General features: G+C 36.5%; 1 protein-coding gene and 1 long non-coding RNA gene across 2 annotated transcripts in view; one reads left to right on the plus strand and one right to left on the minus strand.

The window, feature by feature from the left end:
• LOC143244192 (low density lipoprotein receptor adapter protein 1-A-like) overlaps positions 1–7,645 on the plus strand; it is a 28,543-nt gene extending 20,898 nt beyond the window's left edge. The window contains exon 3 of the mRNA XM_076488426.1: positions 3,607–7,645. Within this exon, the coding sequence (XP_076344541.1) occupies positions 3,845–4,576 (732 nt within the window). The 5' untranslated portion in view covers positions 3,607–3,844 and the 3' untranslated portion in view covers positions 4,577–7,645. The remainder of the gene's footprint in view (positions 1–3,606) is intronic.
• Positions 1–22,038, minus strand: part of LOC143244193 (uncharacterized) — a 64,747-nt gene that overhangs the window by 41,465 nt on the left and 1,244 nt on the right. The window contains exon 2 of the long non-coding RNA XR_013024943.1: positions 1,476–1,590. This is a non-coding gene — a long non-coding RNA (uncharacterized LOC143244193). The remainder of the gene's footprint in view (positions 1–1,475; positions 1,591–22,038) is intronic.

Raw genomic sequence — 22,038 nt, forward strand, 5'->3', positions numbered from 1 at the left:
GAGACATTTCTGTACCCGGTGAACCGAAACAAGCAATTGCCATTTACTTATATGACCTCGCAAAGTCTCTCGACGGATACTTCCCCACCAGAGAGTCATATCCAGCATGGGTGAGACAGTCGTTCAAGTTTAGTGTTGTGACAACAGATGTCAATGATGAATACCTCGACGAAATCATTGAACTTCAGCAGAGCCAGGTTTAACAGCAACTTTTCAGAACAACAACGTTTTCAACGTTTTGGTGTCACCAAATCGTAGCGTACCCTCTTATTGCTATAAAAGCCCTTGAGATACTCATGCCGTTTGTTACAACGTATCTTTGCGAGCAATCCTTTTCGAGGATGGTAGACATAAAAGCGAAAAAAGGAGCAGACTGTTGCGAAAATTATATGAGAGTGGCACTTGCCGGCCCGGCATGGCCAAGCGTGTTAAGGCGTGCGACTCGTAATATGAGGGTCGCGGGTTCGCATCTCCGTCGCGTCAAACATGCTCGCCCTTTCAGCCGTGGGGACGTTATAATGTTACTCTCAATCCCAATATTCGTTTGTAAAAGAGTAGCCCAAGAGTTGGCGGTGGGTGGTGATGACTAGCTGCCTTCCCTCTAGTCTTACACTGCTAAATTAGGGACGGCTAGCACAGATAACCCTCAAATAGCTTTGTGCGAAATTCACAAAACAAAAGCAAACAACGTGGCACTTGCCAAGGTGAAGGACTTAGACGATGAATTACAAAGTAAGTAGTTTCTCGCCCCATTATCGTAAAATCACATTTTGCATTCTGGATCCGCGGGTGCTTTATATGAGTCAAATCCCACTATTTAACTACTGTAGTCCAAGAGATGTCGCGCAGATAGCCCTAGTGTAGCTTTGTCCGAAATTCAAAACAAACAAACCAATAGTTGTCTTCACAACTAGCGCGTACATACAGCTCTCGAGTAGCTTTGGATGACGCCCGGCCTGACCAGGTGGTTAGGGCGCCCGACTCATAACCTGAGGGTCGCGAGTTCGAATCCCCGTGGTGAAGCCGCACATTTCTGAACTTGTCTCTGAAAGGCAACAGCAAAAGTCACATTAATTTGCAGTAAATATTCATTGAGTTATGTTTTTGGGTGAAATTCATGTTTTGTTGGTTTTGTTCTTTGAACACAGTGATATTGTGTGTAACTGATGCATGGTTAATTTTGTGCACTAATAAAATATCTACTTATGTTGTAAATTTGAAAAAAATCATATTTTATTTTTCCAATTACGAAAGGTTCAGTGAATGCAAGTACGAAACTTCCGGGGTTCAGTACCTCCAACAAGGTTAAGAACCACTGGGCTAGAACGTTTCTCTATAATCTATATGAATAACTTATAGAGCGAGTTCCAGCGTAGTTTTTGTAGAAACCTCAAAAATCTTTTCAAATTAGCTTTGAGCCTTTCAGATTTGTCAGGCATCAGAGCTACAATGCTCTTAGGGTAATAAAAACTCACCTCGAACTGATTGGCCGAATCTTTACGTATCTGAGAGAAACAAACTGGGTTGTAATACATGGCATGGAAAAATGTCCTATTTCAACTTCAAGAAGCTATGTTAACCCACAACAAACTGAAATCAGAAAAACGTAAGTTGTTGAAATCAAAAGTGGTTATCATAAATGTCTTTTCTTGTTTTAAACTGCTTTTCATAAAATCAGAAAGCTATTTGAAAGCAACAAGTAACAATGAAACTGAAAATACTGTAAGCGTCTTATACACGTCAGGCCACAAAATATTCTGTAACAAACGTAACAATAGGAAAAAGGGGGCGATTAGGGTAGATAATTAACAAAAGCTCTGCTAAATCTGTACTCTAGTATGATCTTCATTACCACCCATCCAAAAAAAAAAAGGTACTTTATGGTACTGCAAGGCAAACACCTCAACACGAAGATGGCGTTTAATGTTAAAATTTACTCCATGAGAGATAACGGTATCACTTTTTCAAAGCACGCCCTACCGGGTACAAGTGGAAACAAAACCACGGATGTCGCGACAATCAGTGAGAGTGCATTATTAAATAATAAATAATAATTATTAAATAATGTTCTGGAATACACACGCTTCACCTTTGGACAATCCATACATTAAACATGAAAGTATAATTACAAAAGGTCTTCGGATTTACAACGTTAAAATCATAGGTTCGATTTCCCTCTGTGAACTCAGCAGATAACCCGATGTGGCTTTGCTATGAAAATACACACACGTAATTACAAAAATTCTATTTAACATTCAAGTTCTTATTTTTAATTATAATTTCGTATTCATTGAAGGAATGTTCCGCAACGTTCAGTACAAGCATTGTTATTCGTCACTTTGTTTTGGCGTTTCTCCTGAATACACCCTGTGGGGCAAGGGTAAGTCTACGGAATCACGAGCTAAAGTTCGGGGCTCGATTCCTTGTGATAGACACGGTGGATGCCCCGATTTTTAGCTTTGCTATAAACGCGATAAAATATATACCCACCGATATTCGTAAAAAATCTAAAATGATTGATAATACAATTATGAACACAATATAGTTTGATAATAAAATTATGAGAGTTATATATTTCAAATAAGTTGATAAGACTACTAATAAAGAGGTCCTAGCGTAACACAGTCAATAATTTGTCGTAGTTAAAAAACGCATGAAAACAGAATAGAATTAATGATAAGGTATACATTTTTTTAAGTTCGAAATTGTAGTTCGGCCTTGTTTGTTTTGTTGTTGTTTGTTACAAATCAGCATATTTTAAAACACAAACTCTTTCTTTCTTTTGCGAACAAATTCTGATTTTAAACGTACGTTATTTAAACTTTCCAAACGATGAAAAAGTAAATATGTCGAAAGGGTTAAACACTTAGGGTAATTTACATCTTACAGGCCCGGCATGGCCAGGTGGTTAAGGCACTCTACTCGTAATCAGAGGGGCGCGGGTCCGAATCCCCATCACACCAAACATGCTCGCCCTTTCAGCCGTGGAGGCGATATAATGCTGCGGTCAATCCCACTATTCATTTGTAAAAGAGTAGCCCAAGAGTTGACGGTGGCTGGTGATGACTAGCTGCCTTCCCTCTAGTCTTACACTGCTAAATTAGGTACGGCTAGCGCAAATAGCCCTCGTATAGCTTTGCGCGAAATTCAAAAAACAAACAATCTTGTAACTATCATGGGGTGAAAATAACGGAGTTAGATATACTAAAGTATTGTTGGAATTATGGCCAAAACCACCATTAACATTAAAGGTATCAAGCTGGTGAATCAGCATATATTAATGATCCTGTTGGTTATAATAAATATCAACTGACTCAGCTAAATTTGTTACTGAGTTAGTGTTTATTTCTAATCTAACTAAGCACCTTGTTCTGAGCAGAAGTTAATAGTAGTCGAATATTAATCATTAGTTGTAGTGTTATAACCATGTGTGGCAAATAGAAACCATAAACATAGGAGAGAAAAAATGAAAGAGTATAAACATGTATTCTATATTTAAGATATTGTTTGTCTAATGATTCAGAACCTAGAGAAAAGCAAACGAGATACGTTTCTCCCTGTTTAATACTTATCGTTGTTAAATATTGACACTATTTTTATCGCTAGGGCGAGGAGAAATGAATATACTCCTTAAAAAAATAAAAGACTTTCGTGTAACAAGGTTGGAGCTTGAACATTCATCACGAGGCAGATATCGGCGATAAATGATTACCTCTCATTTTTGAATTAAAAACGTCACTGAGGTTAGGTTGGCTGGACGAGCTTGCATTTCCCGGACGCAGTACTTTAGTCCTAAAGTGTAAAGCTATTACAGACCCCAGTTTTAATACATACGTGTATATAAATGGAACCCAGCACATGCGTACCCCATCGCTTTGATTTTAACTTCACCTGTCGTTCAAGAAAAGAAATTTCAACTGATGGAACCACGCATCGATTATCCGGGGCGAAAAGCGGCCACAATCATCCCAAATCCCACAAACATTCTTCCGAGAAGAAAAGCAAGTCTAAGCCTATCTGTAATGTAATGATGAATTCGAAGGGTTCTTCACTAGAAAACAAAAACTTGCGAGTATCTGAAACTGGCAACAAAAGCGTCTTTGATTCTCAAACTATGAAACTTCCGCGCATCTTTTCCGTCCAGTATCTGGGAAAGCGTTTCGCCCATGGATTTCTGGGAATTAAAAACATCAGACAACCAGTAGATGAGCTTGTTACCGATTTCCGAACAAATGTATCCCAGAAGTCTCGGTTTATCCTTGGGGTTGAAGTATCGTTGGAGGGTATTAAGGTCAGTGCGATGTCTCAAAACAAGAATTCCAACTTTCAAACGACGAGATATCCCATTAATCAGATATCCTACTGTGCTCAGGATACCGTATACGATCGAATATTTGCCATGATAGTTGTCCAGGACGATACGAACCCCTTAAAACAACGTATCTGTGAATGTCACGTTTTCCTATGTGAAAAACACCAAAACGCTCGTGAACTTTCCTTGTCCTTAACTGCAGCTTTCCATGCTGATCGTAGGAAGAAAGAATTCGAACAACAGAAGAACGACTCTGACGCCTGAGCCATTTTTGCATCTCTTTTTTTCTATTCTTTCGTGTGAGCTTGCAACCTCTCTCTTTGAAGAGGACTGGTCTGTTGGGTGCTTTAGAGCTTACCATTTTTGTTGTAATAACGTAATTATGCAGTAGATTTTTAACAAACATTTTTAAATGTGTATGTACTGATTTCCTTTTGTCGTATACAAGTAAATAATTTGATTAATTATTTATGTACATGTTTTATAAATGTCTTCTTGCTTGTTAAATGATGGAAAGTGCTAGTGATATGTTTAATATGTCCTGTTATATCGATTTTATAAGCAACGTTCAGGAATAGTCTAAAAACAAATTTAATCTAAATTATTTTAACTAGTTGGTTTGCTTATCTCTTATTCCGATATAAAATTATGTCTTCTTTTTTTAATAACTATCAAAAGGTGTAGCGTTTCCAATGCTTAATATTTAAATATCTTCACCAGCAGCCTTCTAAAAGCATCAAAGGTTTCAATCTAAGCGCTTTTCTTCGACAACATTGTTAAGATTTTGTTTATTCTCTTGTTTGTTGTTAAGCGCAAAGCAACATAATGGGCTGTCATTGCTGTGCCCCCCACGGGTACTGAAACCATACATTTAGCATTAAAAGCTTTCAGACTTAGCGCTCAGCCATTAGGGGAGGGCTCCACGATTTCACTCTTATAAACGCTTTGGTCCGGCAACATTTCCTAGGTGGCGCTGAACATGCTATGAGAAGATGCGAGTTTCAATAAAACATTTCAGGCTGAGTAAGATAAACTTGTACATAATAATAATAATAGACAAGGATTAAGAGACAACTAGAAATTACATAATTATAAATCTCTTGAATTATCAATCTTTACTCCTCACTCCAGTAACCCAACGTTAACTCTGCAGGCTAACAATGCTAAAAACCGAGGTTCGCACCTCGCGGTGGAAATAGCAAATGATATCTCATTATGTATCTTTGCGCTTAACAACAGCCAACCAGTCTGTTGCTGTGAACGCCTCCTAATGACTAATTAACTAATCAAAAATATTACAATAAAGGTAACACAGTTTATATTATGTTAAAGGACTTTACCGGAGAGACACGGTGGTTCAGTAATCTAGGTTCATATTTCATTATGCGTTGACAAACCTCAACAGCCTTTGAGTATTGTTTAATAAGGTATTAGCCTTATAAGGGACCTCAAAAGGTTTCAAAGGCTCGATTATTTCATGTTAGAATCTGTCTCAGGTTGTAGATGTGTAAACATACTTAAACTGATGGTTGATGTTGATTGGATGTGTAAACAAAATTAAACGCAATGACTGACGTTAATTGGGTTACATATCTTAGATATGAATGTATTTCAGGTGACTCAACAGTAATCTTGATGGCTTATAACGCTAAGGATCGGAGCTCGATCCTTGCGGAGAGCACATTGCAGATAACCCCGTATGAAGCAGCAAACAAACATAATATACATAAAAGATGAATGCTTCCAAGAATAACTACCTTAAACTTTAAATACATTTCTCACAGTAGACCATGCGTTATGAATGCAACGCCCTTACGTCATAACAAATGAATGCGCAAAAGGAAGAAAGTCGAAATCTTCCCAGGCTCTTGACGTGGTAATTGACGGTTATTATCATATACTTTACCACACCTTACACACCTTACCTGGTTATCTCAACAGTACTTACAATACCAGTATAAATTAAAGAATGTTCTGTACTTATATAAAAACAAAAAGGTTATATCCCTATGTAACTTGGCTGTCTTGAGTCATATCTTAACCACTCGTAATCATGTTTATTGTTGTTGGATTTTTTTTTACATTTTTAGATTCCCCTTCCTGTGGCACAAGGTATGTCTGAGGAATTTACAACCCTAAAATCAGGGGTTCGATTCCCCTCGGTAGGCTCGGCAGATTGTCCGATGTGGCTTTGCTATAAGAAAACAAACACACACACTTATAGTCACTCGTAGCATTTTATCTGTTCTAGTTTGGAGGATTATGTTATGCGCAATCAGCTAAAAATGGTTTCGTTTTGTGTTCAAGTCTTCCTGGACTTTTGTACGCAACCATTAATCAGTTAATGAAACGCAAGCTCAGGTTGTAGTAATTAAACCATGAGTTCAACATTACCATTCAATCCCACATTTATTGAAAGCTTTTTACATGTTTCCTTTTTCTTCGAATTTCTTTCTTTGTTCTAATTGCTTATTCCTTTTGTTATAATTCCTACACAAAACGTTTAGTTTCAAGCTATAAAACTGTAGTTTATGCTGTTAAGAGCTTAAATCTAGCACGGTTTCCATCAGTTATTGTCAAATAATTTTGAAATACAACTAAACTATTTGATTAACATAATGTCCAGACACACAACACAATGTGTTGCAAAGGTGAAAAGTTCGCTTTTATTGACAGTGTAGCACGAAATATGGGATCTTTACCCCAAACAATAGTTTTCGTGTTTTATGCCTTGATAAAAAAAAATGCATTTTTCTTTTTTACTGTTTACCATACTGTTTTTGATCAGATTGGACATATGATTGTTTTAATCCTTACCCTACAAATACAAAATATAATGAGATGTTTTGATCCTTGTGCTACCAGTAAAAAAAAAATATATTGTTTGGTAGTTTGATCCTTAATTAGAAATATAAAATATAGCGAGGAGGTTTGATTTTTGTTCTACAAATAAAGGTAATATTGCTTGGGGGTTTGATCCTTACTTAGAAATACAAAATATAATGAGATGCTTTGATCCTTGTTCTACCAGTAAATATATATATATATATTGTTTGTTGGTTTGATTCTTAATTAGAAATATAAAATATAGTGAGGAGATTTGATTTTTGTTCTACAAATAAAGGTAATATTGCTTGGGGGTTTGATCCTTACTTAGAAATACAAAATATAATGAGATGTCTTGATCCTTGTTCTACCAGTAAAAAAATATATATTGTTTGTTGGTTTGATCCTTAATTAGAAATATAAAATATAGTGAGGAGGTTTGATTCTTACTTAGAAATACAAAATATAATGAGAATTTTTTATCCTTGTTCTACCAGTAAAAAAAAAAAAAAAACATTGTTTGGTGGTTTGATCCTTTTTCTACAAATAAATATAATATTCTTTGGTGGTTTGATCCTTATTTATAAGTACAAAATATAGTGAGGAGGTTTGATCTATTCTCAACAAATACAAATATGTCAGCTGCTCTTCTTATCTAAATGGCTGCAATATCCAATTGATCTAAAACTGTACAAAATTTCCTTGTTTTCAATTATAACAATCTCAGATGTTAGGACAACATCAGGTAAGGATGGCATATTTTATAATAGAAAGTTTAACAACAACTAACTACAGGTTTTAACATAATCTCAGCTGAGCTGTGCTAAATGGTTTATGTGCCTAGACTTGAATCCTAAAGTTATAGTCGCATTTGTTACAACTAATCATGTCACCATGATTCCCTTATTTATTCATCTGATTTTCATTTTTATAATGTTAGCTAATTTTGTTTTTAATATTATTTTCAGTATGAAAATTATACAGAATTACATTTTTAAGAGGAACGATACATATTTCATGTTACACACTCTAACATTAAAACTTCGAAGAAATACTTCATCACTGCTTAAGCTCAACAAGTATATAATGGTTGCGAGAAAATGGGGCCCGGCATGGCCAGGTGGATTAAGGCGTTCAACTCGTAATCTGAGGGTCGCGGGTTCGAATCCATGTCGCACCAAACATGCTTGCCCTTTCAGCCGTGGGGATGTTATAATGTGACGGTCAATCCCACTATTCGTTGGTAAAAGAGTAGCCAAATAGTTGGTGGTGGGTGGTGATGACTAGCTGCCTTCCGTCTAGTCTTACACTACTAAATTAGGGACGGTTAGTGCAGATAGTCCTCGTATAGCTTTGCATGAAATTTAATAAAAAGCAAAAAATTTTATGGGGCCACCTATGGTTTATGGTTTTAAACGTAATAAACTTGTAAAAAGCATACATTCAGGATAAAACATAAAGGATTGAAAAACTCATTTTACACATCCCCTTCCTTTCGTGCCACGCTTCCGACAATTTGCTAACATCCGTTCTACATTAAAAGACTTCATTTAAATCCAAGTTAAGACGGATTTCATTCGAACTTTTTATAGTGATCAGTTGTATCAAGTCATGCCTTAATTAATGTCCGATTTTAGGTTTAGAAAAAGAGAAATGATTTCAAATGCTTTTAATGTTATTTAATCAGTATGTTTATTATTATTAATTACTTCCTGCCAATGATTCACAAGCTTCTGAATGCCACTTTTATAAAATTCTCGGGATTTGGAGAAAATGAATGTAGAGAGGGTAGTTTTGACATCTTCATGTGTTCCAAGCTTTTTCCATTAAGATAGTTTTGCAAACTTTGGAATATATGATAATCAGATGGGACAAGGTCTGGAGAATAAGGAGGATGTTGAAGTTTTTCCCAGTCTAGCTCTTCAGTCTTTGCAGATGTGATCCTTGCTCTATGGGGCCATGCATTATCCTGGTGTAACACATCTTTATGATTGATCAAAGCAGGCCTCTTTTTTTTTCAGTGTAACATTCAAGTGCTCTAACTGTTGACAACAGAAGTCTGATGTATATGTTGCACTGAGTGGCAGCAATTCAAAGTGGATCACACCAACAATATCCCACTAAACACTTAATGAGACTTTCCTAAGGCTGAAGTCCACTTTGCACTGTGCTTTAGCCAGTTTACCTGCACTGAGCCGTTGTCTGAAGTACGTAATAAGTTTTATAAAATATCCATTTTTCATCTCCAGTCATTAACCTGTCCGAAAAAAGTGAGATACGTTCACAAAAGTGCAGAGAAGTGTAAATGTTTACTTTCGCTCTAAGGTTGGCTTCTGTCAAATCATGGGGGACCCATATGCCAAGTTTTGATACCTTATCAAGCTGTTGCAGATGATGGTGAACTGTTGAATAGGTTGGATTAAACTTCTGTGCTAGTTCTTCAACTGTTACAGCACAATCTTCAAGCCCAGCCAGCAGCAAGTCATCTTTAAACTCAACAGGACAACCTGAACATGGCGCATCACTTAAGCTATAGTCACCTGATCTGAACTTTTGAAACCACCTTCAACATTTTCTTTCATTGAGAGACTCCACACCATAAACACCTTGAATGTTTCGTGTAGTTTCTGCTGCACTATTGCCTTTTTTAAACTCATAAAGCATTATATGCCTGATGTGCTCCTCAGATACATCCATCTTGATAAGGGTTTATTTGGTTAATGATCTGAAAAAGTGGAGTTGGGTCAGTTTCTTTTATTTGTCTGAACATTTTTATACACGTTTTACTACATATTTTAGTAGACAGAAATGATAGTGCACTTTCTGTTTTAAATTTTTGGAAATTACTTAGGGAATGACCTGATAGTTTCTTTTGTTTTTAAGATCTGATATAGCTTTTGTAATTTCTTAAATTTTTATTCGGATGTCGAATGTTAATGAGCGGTAATATATATAAGTTCGAGTTTCTGACTTTGAGGTCCAAGGTTCGAGCTCGCGCAGTTCTGTTGAACAGAGTCTGCACGTTCACTTTTAGCCAAATCATAAAACAATATTCAATCCCTTTGTGTAATAGTTTCTCAAAACAAAGGATATTGCTTACCGGTCACCTCCATCTGACCTATCCTTTTTGTCTCTTATTGCATCAATTTATCACTAAGCAACTATAAGTTTGATGTTCCAAACTGACCTTCCAGTGCGAAAAATTCCTGGCTACTCTCATACAATATGTTCGATTTTACAGAAATGTTCCCACAAAAATGGTACACAATATATCCTTGGTGAATGATCCAGTTCATTAGGTGACTAGGGTGAAAGGAAATTAGCTACTTCCTTAACCAGTTTTCATCATTAACACTGCACACACTGTCTGTTCGAAAGATTTGAGAAACAGTATATTAAATAACGAAGAATAAAAATTGTAGTATACCAGTAGTACATAAAAAGACTTTATTAGCTTATTTCTAGGCATGTTCGGCTGTAAGTGTTTTAACTGGCTTGCTTGCACCTTGGTTTATAAAGTTAACGATATTTCGGAGTCTATGGACTCTTCAGATTACCAAAAAATAAGATTTAAAACATCATTGACCAAAAATTTTATAACAAATGTACACGAGTCCATCACCATTTTTATTCCCATAAAGTAAAAACTGTTGAACGACAAGTTTGAAAAAATTATCAAAGACTCTAAATCCTGTTAACCTCATAATAATTATTTTCACACGCTCTAGTAGTGCAAAGAAGGTAAAAAATCCTACACATATTATCACCATCTTACTTCATAACTTGTACGGGTCTGCTACGAATTACATCATGGATGTTATTTATTACAATAGTTTGTTGTTGTTGTTGTTCTTATTCAATTCCGATCAAGTTTTATCTCGTAATACTACGATAGTGTTCTGGGTTCGATCCTTTCGCATGACATAGCGCATATAAACCGTTTATGAGAAGAGGAACTTTGAATTTAAACAAAACATGTAAAAAAATAACTACACCGCATCTGCGTAGAATGATTCTTTAAAATGATTCATATTCAAATAAACTTTTTTAATTACAGTAATATTTGTTTAGCTGAAAATTTTTAAACGTCCCGGGTTCATGGCAACGATTAAACAGGTTGTTCGGAAAGTCACTGTGCAGTTTTGTCTCTTAATAAATATATAAGTGCACAGTGACTTTCCGAACATCTTGTATGATCATTTATTAGGTTGTCCAGAAATAGACGTCGTTTTTGAACTGCGAAGTTTGAAAAAGTAAACCAGTGTTTTAAAACATGCTTTAATCAAAGTAAGCACCATTTGCTTCAACATAATTTTGCCAACATGTAACAATGCTGTTTATGCCCCTGCTATAGAAATTAGAGTTTCTGGTTTTGAAAGCGTTTATTGTTCAAAAAGTTGTCAAAGTGCTTGAGAAAATGAAAATCTGTAGGGTAGAGGTCTGGGAAATGTGATAGATGAGGCAGAACCTCGATTCCCAATTTGTTCACTTTTTGGAGCGTCATCCTTGATAGGTCTTATAACGCTGATTTTGTTGATCTTCAGTCAGCTCATGTGGAACCCACTTATCCAACTTTTTTATCTTTTTAATCGCACTCAGGTGGTTGGCAATGTTTGATTTGCTTTTGCCTATTTTTTCTGCAAGCTCACGTACTGTTGTGCGAGGGCCTGTCTCAATTGCTTCCCTTAATGTCGAAACCTTTGGAACCAACGCTGAATTGTACGTTCAGTAACAGATCCATGGACGAATGCCTGGTTGATGTTCTGTGTATTTCCGAAAACTTTTCGTCCAAGTTTGAAGGCGTAGAGGAAAATCAAACGAAAGTCATTTTTGTCAGTGCTGCCTTAGGGGTTACGAAACTTACTCTGAGTAGAGTTGAAACAGCAGACAATTAAGACACCTTGTGATCGACAAACGTTGGATTAAACCAACCAACAACAAGTTACTCAATATTCAGCTTCTAAATGCCATCCTGAGCATTCCGGAATTTATTTCTGGACAGCCTAATATATTCATTACAAACAAATTATTTCTGGACAGCCTAATATATTCATTACAAACAACAGCATAGAGATATGATTAGCATTGCATAGTGGTTAGAATACTCGACTCGAAATCTGCGGGTTCGAATCTCCGTCACACCGAACATGTCGTTTCAGCCGTGGGAGCGTTATAATGTATTGATCAATAATCTATCCGTTGGTAGAAGACTATCCCAAGAGTTGACGGGTTGTGTTGACCAGCTGCCTTCCCTCTAGTCTATCAGTGCAAATTTAGGAACGACTAAAAGTTCAAAATAAACTATGTTTAAATGTTAATCCATATTACCATTGAACATATATGCTCAACCTAAATACTTAGGTATTTCGTATTTCCTATGTGATAAACATGCGACAATATATATATATATAAAGAGATTTAAAAACCCATTATGAACTTCGTATCAAAAATAAAAATATTTGTAATGAAGAATTATTTTTAAACTGACGTCTGTATAAACCTGCAGCCTCTATAAACACTCAACATTTTAATTATGTTGCTCGTAAGTAAAACGCACAGGAGGATAAGTTTTGTTTCTTTATAAAATATTTCATTCGTTTCTGAAAACAAAAGTTACGAAACCAGTTTTGTTGTTGTTTATTTATTTATGTCCTAATTATTTATTCATAACGAAGTATCACAAAGTTATTCCAGGTCGACACACGATCTTTCTGAAATTGTACACGTGTAGTACTGGTACGATATTTAAATATTCAACTAAAATAAAAATTATATTTTCATATGAAAGTCCAACATGCTGACTCTCGAAAATTAAAAAGATAATTGTAAGAAAATAGACATATATTAACTTTATTTTACTTGTATTGTTACCTGTTGTTTAATTGATAAAACCAGAAAATAAAAAAATAAAAACTGTAAAATGTGAAATACTTAAATAAGATATTGTTAGTAATACTGGTAGTAAATTATACACAAATCTCTCAGACTTTGTAAGAAACAGTTGGTAAAGCATCTGTATCTAGATATGTTCCCACTATAACAATTGTGTTGTAACAAATGGCCTCATGAACTCATAACGTGTTGTCTGCAACGCAGAGAGAGAGAATATAGTGTGGTTGAAAATCTTTAAGGAGCAGAATAAATTCTACAATATTAAAAAATATGATAGGTTTGATAAGAATGTTAAATGACAAGAATAATTAATTATAAAATAATCTAACTGGCATCAGATTTGTGTCCTCACAAACAATGACATAAAAAATACGTCAAGATAAAATAAATAATTACTAAAAAAACAGAGAAATAAGCAAAACACGATTTATTATCAAACTTTACTGCACCTCATTGAAACATGAACAACGTTCTTAGGAGTGGATGTGTTTATTAATTCTTATACATAAATAAAAGATAAGCCACTAAAATTATCAGTAACGTCAAGAGGTTATCTTACTTTCCAAGTATGTTACTATGAACTAGCACATATTCCTCTGAACTCGAATAGGTTTAAACCGCTAATAGTCTTATTCACCGTTGAATTAATAATTTTTGGTATTATTTGTTTTGTACAATTGTATTAACGAGAACTAGAACATTACGATCCGTTGTAGTTTACATGTTTATTTAAAAATGAACTTAAATCAAATGTTGTGTTGTGAATTTAAATGTTTTAATGGTATGGACTAAAATTTCGGTCGTTACGTTTATTTTGGAATTTCGCACAAAGATACTCGAGGGCTATCTGTGCTAGCCGTCCCTAATTTAGCAGTGTAAGACTAGAGGGAAGGCAGCTAGTCATCACCACCCACCGCCAACTCTTGGGTTACTCTTTTACCAACGAATAGTGGGATTGACCGTCACATTATACGCCCCCACGGTTGGGAGGGCGAGCATGTTTAGCGCGACGCGGGCGCGAACCCGCGAACCTCGGATCACGAGTCGCACGCCTTACGCGTTTGGCCATGCCAGGCCCGGTCGTTACGTAATAATGTTTGAATATATGTTGTACTGTAAAGAACTACTTACGTCAATTGTGATTTTATAAAGTTTCCGTGTGACAAACAAACTTTTTTAAATATCGACTGATAGCAATGTATACTCATAACATATGTCCGTTTATATCAGTTAAACTTATATAAAGTCAGTGCTATGGATAGTGCTGCATGTCATCTACGAGCTTAGAAATGTCCGGCTTGATGTTTGACGTTGAAAGACGCAAGACTGCTTACAGATGATCATCACTCAGCTGATTGCGAGTGTTGTTTTTGTTCAGTTTCATATGCGATAAAGCCTGTTCGCAGCAGTACATGCTGCCAAACATGCTGGTGTGGACAAGTGTGTTCTCTTTCAGATTAGCAAATATATCAGACAATGTTTTGTAGAAGTCTAGCAAACTTTTTTCTCGGTAAATAGCACACAGTTCATCATATGCCTGAAGATCAGTAAGTTCGAACTTATATTCTGCTAACAAGCCATCCACTGACACACTGAACGGATCAGCAGAAAGTTTCAACAATCTGCATTGGTCAAAGTCATGAAGCCGTGAGTTGATGGATTGAATCAAGGTATCTAGCTTCCCAATATAAACTTGTGTGTCAATGTTCTGATCCTTCTGTAGCTCTGACTGAAAAGTGGGAAAGTGCACGAAGTTGCCTGATGCTGCTTGCTGCAGGAACAACTGCAACTTTGTCCTCAAAGCTGCAAGCTGACAGACAAGCTGATTTTTGCCTTGCAACTTCAAATTCAGATCATTCAAGTGTTGTGTCATGTCGACCAGAAAAGTCAAATCAGCTTGCCATGCTGGATCAGTCATGGAAATCACTTCTGTGTCTTTGTTCTTGCTTCTGAGGAATTCTATCACCTCATCAATCAACTCCCAGAATCTTCTGAGCATCTTCCCATGACTCAGCCAGCGTACTTCACAGTGATACACAAGGTCACCTTAGTCTGAATCAATTTATTCAAGAAGACTTCGAAACTAACTGTAATTGAACCCTCGTGATTTGATGAAATTAATGGTTTTGTCACTAATACTATCAGTGCCTGAAAACCAAGTTCTTTACTGCACAGATGCTGTTGGTGGATAATACAGTACAACTTCACCAACTGTCTGTTCTGCTTTCCATCGATGCTTATCAACAGTGCTACCAGCCTGCTAATTTCTCTAGTTATGGCTAGTGCTCCATCAGTTGTCACACCAGTTTCGTGAAATCCAATGAAACACTACTACACAGCCGTACTGTCTCCTCGAATAGAGCAGACCCAGTTGTCACACCCTTCATGGAACCCATGCCGATTAGTTCCTCTGTGATATCAAACGATGACGACACACCACAAATAAAAACTAGTAGCTGTGCTGTTGAACTGATGCCAGTCGACTCGTCTGCTGCCAAAGAGAAGTAGACAAAGTTGGCTGCTTTATTTGTAAGCTGCCTTGTCACATCTGCTGAGAAATTCTTCGTTGAACTGTCATACGATTCAAAGCCACCGTCTGCAGTTTGCGAACTGCTTCCGGACACAACTTTTCCGATGCAGTAATCAAACATTGCTTGACAAAATCACCATCAGTGCTGACTGCTTTGAGAAAACGTTCTGTTGGTGATTCAGCTACCACCGCAGAGATTCAGTTCGAGCTGTTCGTTCATTACCGACAACGTTGTGGAAATCTTTATGATCGACTCATAATGATGCTTTATATTGGATACCTTAGCCACAGCAGGCAAATCACGTTCTTCTGTTGTTGAAAAAAACAGTATTGCACAGTCCAATTATCATGAAACTGCCGACTTTCGTCGTCAACTTTTCTTTTACGATTAGCTGCCATTTTTTGTTACGAAATAATATCAAAATAGGGCTCGTAAGTGAATCTCGAAGAACAATTGGAATGCGTAAGATTTCGTAATTACGGAAATATTACGTCATTGCGCCAATGATTAAATGCCTATGTATCAACGAGATTTGCTTCTTAAATTTTCTTTATTGCTCGACACAAATATGAAACCATCCAGTATCTAATCTAATGCATATTCTTCGCAGGCGCGAACTATAAGCGCGCGAATTCTCTATGTTTGACTTTCCCATTGGACATCGCGGGCCACTCGGCGACTCGTCGCGGACCGGACTTTGTGCACCACTGGTTTATATTTTTTATGAACTTAAGGTAAATAGAATAAAACAGGGATTATAAAACCGTGCGCTCGACTTGTAATCTGGGGGTCGCGAGTTCGAATCCTCATCACATAAAACATGCTCGCCCTTTCAGCCGTTGGGGCGTTATATTAGTACGGTCAATCTCTCTATTCGTTGCTAAAATAGTATCCTAAGAGTTGGCGGTAGGTAGTGATGACTAGCTGCCTTCCCTCTCGTCTTAAACTGTTAAATTAGGAGAAACTAGTGCAGGTAACTCCCGTTGTAATGTTACGCGAAATAAAAAACAAACAAAACTGTTTATTGGAAATGCATAATTTTAGTTCTGTGAATAAAGTATTTGTATTAATAATATTATAATAAAACACAGGTTTAATCTCATATATAGTGATGGCCATACATACGTATAATATACTCTTCAAAAAAAGAAACGCAAAAGGCAAAATATGAGACAAATTGTTAACAAGTTTATTCCGGGTAGTTCTGTATGACATGTGTGAAACTTTGCACATTCACTGCTGAACATCCAAAGGCTGCAAAGGCGAAGTCCACGCTCACTAGGTGAAGTTTAACGTCACTCAACGTCAATAACGAGTATGCCCCCCGTGAGCACCAATAACTGCTTGGCATCTCCTGCCCATGGAAGCGATGAGATGACGAATCACATCCTGTGGAATGACTGTCCACCCAGCCTGCAAAGCTGCTGCAAGCTGAGGTAGAGTCTGCGGTTGAGGTTGTCGCCGTCGCAGACGTTAGTCCAACTCGTCCCAAAGATTTCGATGGTGTTAAATCTGGTGATCAGGAGGGCCAGGGAAGAACGTTGATGTTGTGGTGTCTCAAGAAGACAGTGGTGAGTCGGGCTGTGTGAGGACGGGCGTTGTCATGTTGAAAAACGTCGTTGACGTTCACCATGATGGGTTGCACATGGGGCCTAAGAATCTCGTAGACGGTTGCGTACAGTCTGATCGGAAATCCTACGCAGCCCTGGTATGGTTGAGGCAGTAGACGTCGCAGTGGTGATCCTATCCCGAAGGTGACGAAACCGGATGTAGCGATCTTGTGCGAGCGTGGTCACACGAGGTCTGCCAGATCGTGGACGGTCACGAGTTGATCCATGTTGTTGGTGACGATTCCATAGCCTTGTGATGGTGCTTGGGTTGACATTCACAGCTCTGGGAACATCTGATCAAGATTCGCCTGCTTCCAAGCGACCAATGGCGTTGTTGCGTTGTGCTTCAGTAAGTCTTGGCGTAACTGTATTGCGTGTCGGTGGCTTAACACTGAGCTATGGAAACTGAGAACCCGACACTTTTATAGGGATTTTGCGCATGTTGCATTTGCAGAACATGCAGATCTCTCAAACAAATTTATTGGACAGGCATGCGTTTTGGCGAAAAATCCGATGTTTTCCTCCGTTTTCAAAGTGCACAAATTTTATTGTCATTTTGGTCTAACAATCAGTGCCTTAACACGTGTAACATCACATACTCTGAGCTTGTAACGTTATTACATATATTTCTCTTTATAATAACAAAAATATTCCTTTTGCGTTTCTTGTTTTGAAGAGTATATTAAGCAAAGCAGGGGATGTGTGGAAATAATAAAAAAAAAAATTATAACCAGAACATATTTCTTGATCCGTGACAAATTACTTATTATCTATAGAAGGAAAGGTTTTGGTGAATGTGTTATTACTTCGCTGGGAAATATTGTTTCTAGTTCTAAACAGCAATTATGTTCATGGAAAACGGGTGCATGAAAAAAGGATGTCATAAGTTCACGAATTTTAATAAAATATTCTTTATTAATCCTTTACTTTTTGCCATTTATTTCAATAAATATTGGCCCGCCCGGTATGGCCAAGTCGCGAATTCGAATCCCTGTTACACCAAAGATGCTCGCCCTTACAGCCGTGGGGGAGTTATAGTGTGGCGCTGGGTGGTGATGACTAGCTGTCTTTCCTCTAGTCTTACTCACCTAAATTAGGGAGAAATGGACCTCGTGTAGCGTTGCTCAAAATTCAACCAAATCAATAAATATTTGAAGCTCCCAGTAAAGTTAGCAACATTCCTACTTGCACTAACTTAAGGGTTTAGTTACAAATTTGCTTTGACATTAAAGGTATGTTTATGATGTTATGTGTTTTCAAGTCAGATCTGGAAAAACCTCGGAAAGGAAAACCGACGTTTATTTCAATAATAATTCAGTGAAGCATTTTTTTTATTTTGTCAGAGCCCAGCGGGATGTCTGCGGCCTTACAAACTAGAAACCTGTTATTGATACCCGTGGTGGGAAGAGCACATATTGTGCAGTTTTTTGCTTAACAGTAAACAAACATTTTGCAAAGATAAAAAATGGATAGTTTGTCTAGCCAGTCATAAGCTATAAAGTGACGTGCCCTTAACCAAAGAGTCGGTAACCATTGCTAAATTTTCCAAAAATATTAAATAGAGGATTATCAGTGATAATAAAAAACTTTGGTGTCTAACGACAGGTGGTGCTATGGGTTAGCATACAGTACTTACAAGTCAGTATTTGAAAAGTACCGAAGTTTCTAGTTCGAACCACACTGGAAAAAAAAAAAATGAATTTTTAAGTCATTTACGATGGGAATAAATATGACGAGTAAATTACTGTTGACTCTTTTATACGTTATGATGTATTCGATCATAGTAATTCAAGTGTTTGTGTACTGGCGCGAGGGTTAGCGCCTCAAGTGGTTTCTGTAACTATAGCATATTGATATAATTAAATGATGAAAAGATAGAAATATCACGTGAGGCTTCGCACTTTCATAGAAAATGTCAAATGCGGGCTTCCAATACCCAACTTCGGGTTTCGTGCCCCTGCTGTGGGCAGAGAACCTATCATGTGGCTTCAAGCTAAAAGCAGATTATCTTCTTAGAAACATTTTTCTTCAAACATTAATTAAATTTCCCACATGTGAAGTTTATTTCTACGAGTCCTGCTCTAAAAATGGGCTGAGTTTGGATTATTTTCAGCTGTGGATTGGTACACATTGGTAACATTTGGCTAAATGTGATATAAGTGATACATGAAGCTCTACATCGACGGTTCTACTTTCCTGCTTAGTAATTTCGCTAATCCAGCCAGACTTTTTAGATGTTCTTGGGCTAACGGCCGAATACACCGCTGAATAATGATATTTGATCTGGTTTGAAGGCTGTATGCATTAGCCGTTCCTAATATAGTAGTGAAAGACTAGAGGGAAGGCAGCTAGTCATCATCACTCGTCATTAATTATTTGGCCAGTCTTTTACCAATGAATAGTGGGAATGACCGAACATTACAACGCCACCGCGGCTAAAAGAGCGAGCATGTTAGGATGGTGAAAACAGCGAAGATATCCAACTGATGATCTTAAACAGAATGTTATTTCATGATTAGCCTCACAAAATTAAAGCTATTAATTATCAATTGTGTTTTGTATTGAATATTTATAGCAAAGCTTCTAGTGGAAGTTATAACAGATGGTCTTATAGCGCTAAGCAAGGCACAATCATTGTGGTGAGCAAAGAGCAAACACTTCAAGAAAACAAATGAAATCTTATCTGTTAAATTATATCTTTTCCTTATTCGTTGACTCATTCAAAATAATTAAAAGCTATGGTATGAATATCATAGGTTTTATTGTCTATAGGTTTTTGCATATTCTATGGTAATTCCTATACTCCGAATCCGAAAATATTCATATTACTCTGTCTCAAAACAAAATTTTCACAAAACCTCATATGTACTTTTTCAGAAGTGAAACATTTTCATTAAAATCAGGTCACATTTTTTATACACAAAATGTTTGTTTGTTTTTTAATTCTGCGCAAAGCTACACCAGTAATTTAGCAGTGTAAGAATAGAGGGCAGCTAGTCATCACCACCCTCGCCAACTCTTGGGCTACTCTTTTACCAACGAATAGTGGAGTTGACCGTCACATTATAACGTCCCCACGGCTGAAAGGGTGAGCATGTTTGGTGTGAGAGAGATTCGAACCCCGGCCCTCTGATTACGGGTCGAGTGCCTTAACCACCTGGCCATGCTGAGCCAGATACACAAAATGTTGACTGCCACTGGCTATAGATTTCTCTAGACCAATCGCGACTTAGGAGTTTTATTGATTGTCCTACAACTCAAATATAACAAACATAATAATAAAAATGTTCATTGTACTAAATGAAATAATTATTTGAGTAAAAGTTTTTAATTCTAGATTTGTAAACAAAAAAAATCCTTACGTGATATAAAAAATTAGTATTATTTTCGAAATCTGAGTAGCTGAACTATGGAAAATCTGGTTTTGTACTTTAACTGTCTGCTCTTTATGCACTAATAAACACACTAACAACAAGAGGTGAGACTTCAACTCACAACCCGGGGCTGCCTCACCCAGACTGCTTCCGAAATACAATGCGCTAACCAATTGCTCCACTGAAAATAGAAACTTTATTCTTAAGAATAGATTATTATAATAACTAAGCCCATTCCCATTTTTCTTTTCTTTTTTTTCTTTTTTCTTATTGGCTATTAATATCTGTAACATTGATTCACAAAACATTTTTTCTTATTCTCAGTAACAATTATAAAATTGTTCCAGGATATAAAGTATTAAATAAAGCTAAGTCCTTAAAATATTTCAAAGATTGTTCTTCTACATATGAAGTATGGGTTAAATCACTGGCATCAGCAGTGTTAAATATAAAACTAGTTGATACAGTCCACTCGAAACGATGAATGGAACTTTCACTGGTATTCTAACCTCGACCACCGTTTACAATCGTTTAATTTTATTTTTCAGATAACACAGGCCCGAAATGGCTTTATTGTCTTGAAATTTTTGCATGTTCTTGAATTGACATTAAACTCTCCGATATATGTATTGTTAGGTTAAGCCTACAAAGTTCATTGTCTACTTCAAGCAAGGAAGGAATTATTCTTAACTTGAATTGACATTAAACTCTCCGATATGTGTGTTGTTAGGCCTACACATTTCATTCTTTACTCGAGAGTAGGAATGAATTATTCTTAAGTTTACAATAAAATCTTAGATGTTCACACACTTATATCACAAATGGAATTTTAGAGCCGCGTAGATAATTTGCATTGTAAATTTTTTAGAAAATAGGGTTCAAATTTTTAAATAACCAGAAATACAAGGAATAAAAGGTTTGTTTTTTGTTTTTTTTTTTTGTTAAGCCTAAAGATACACAAAGAAATATCTAGCATTTATTTACAATCTTTAATTTCAGGATAATTGGCTAAGAACTAAATAATTTTTTGAAGCTTAGTTTTCTGACACCTGAACTTTTGTAACTTTTTTATTAGAAATTAGTAACGCAGTGTTTTATCGAATACCTAAATTTAACGCTTACATCAATTAGTGTCGCATAAATTAATCGATTATTTCAAAGTTAGTGCTTTAGATTATTCCAATAACAGATTAATGGAAATTATGATTAAAGTGATTGTCACGAAAGTAATCAACTTAATCGAAGTAACTGTTTATGATTATTACAACCAAATATTTTTGTGCGTTTTTTTTTAATTTCGCGCAAATTAGAGGCGGCTAGAGCAGATAGCGCGCACAACCAACAAAATAATCAAAATAGTAAGATTGTTTGTTTGTTGTTAAGCCCATGTCTACGTAATGAACTATCTGTGCCAAATTTTTGCTTTATTAATATTTGCTGATTCGTAACTTGCTTGCCCCGTCCTTTTTATGGAAGAGCTACTAAGATTGTGA

This window comes from Tachypleus tridentatus, chromosome 2, assembly GCF_004210375.1.
Source record: "Tachypleus tridentatus isolate NWPU-2018 chromosome 2, ASM421037v1, whole genome shotgun sequence".
Classification (NCBI taxonomy): domain Eukaryota; kingdom Metazoa; phylum Arthropoda; class Merostomata; order Xiphosura; family Limulidae; genus Tachypleus; species Tachypleus tridentatus.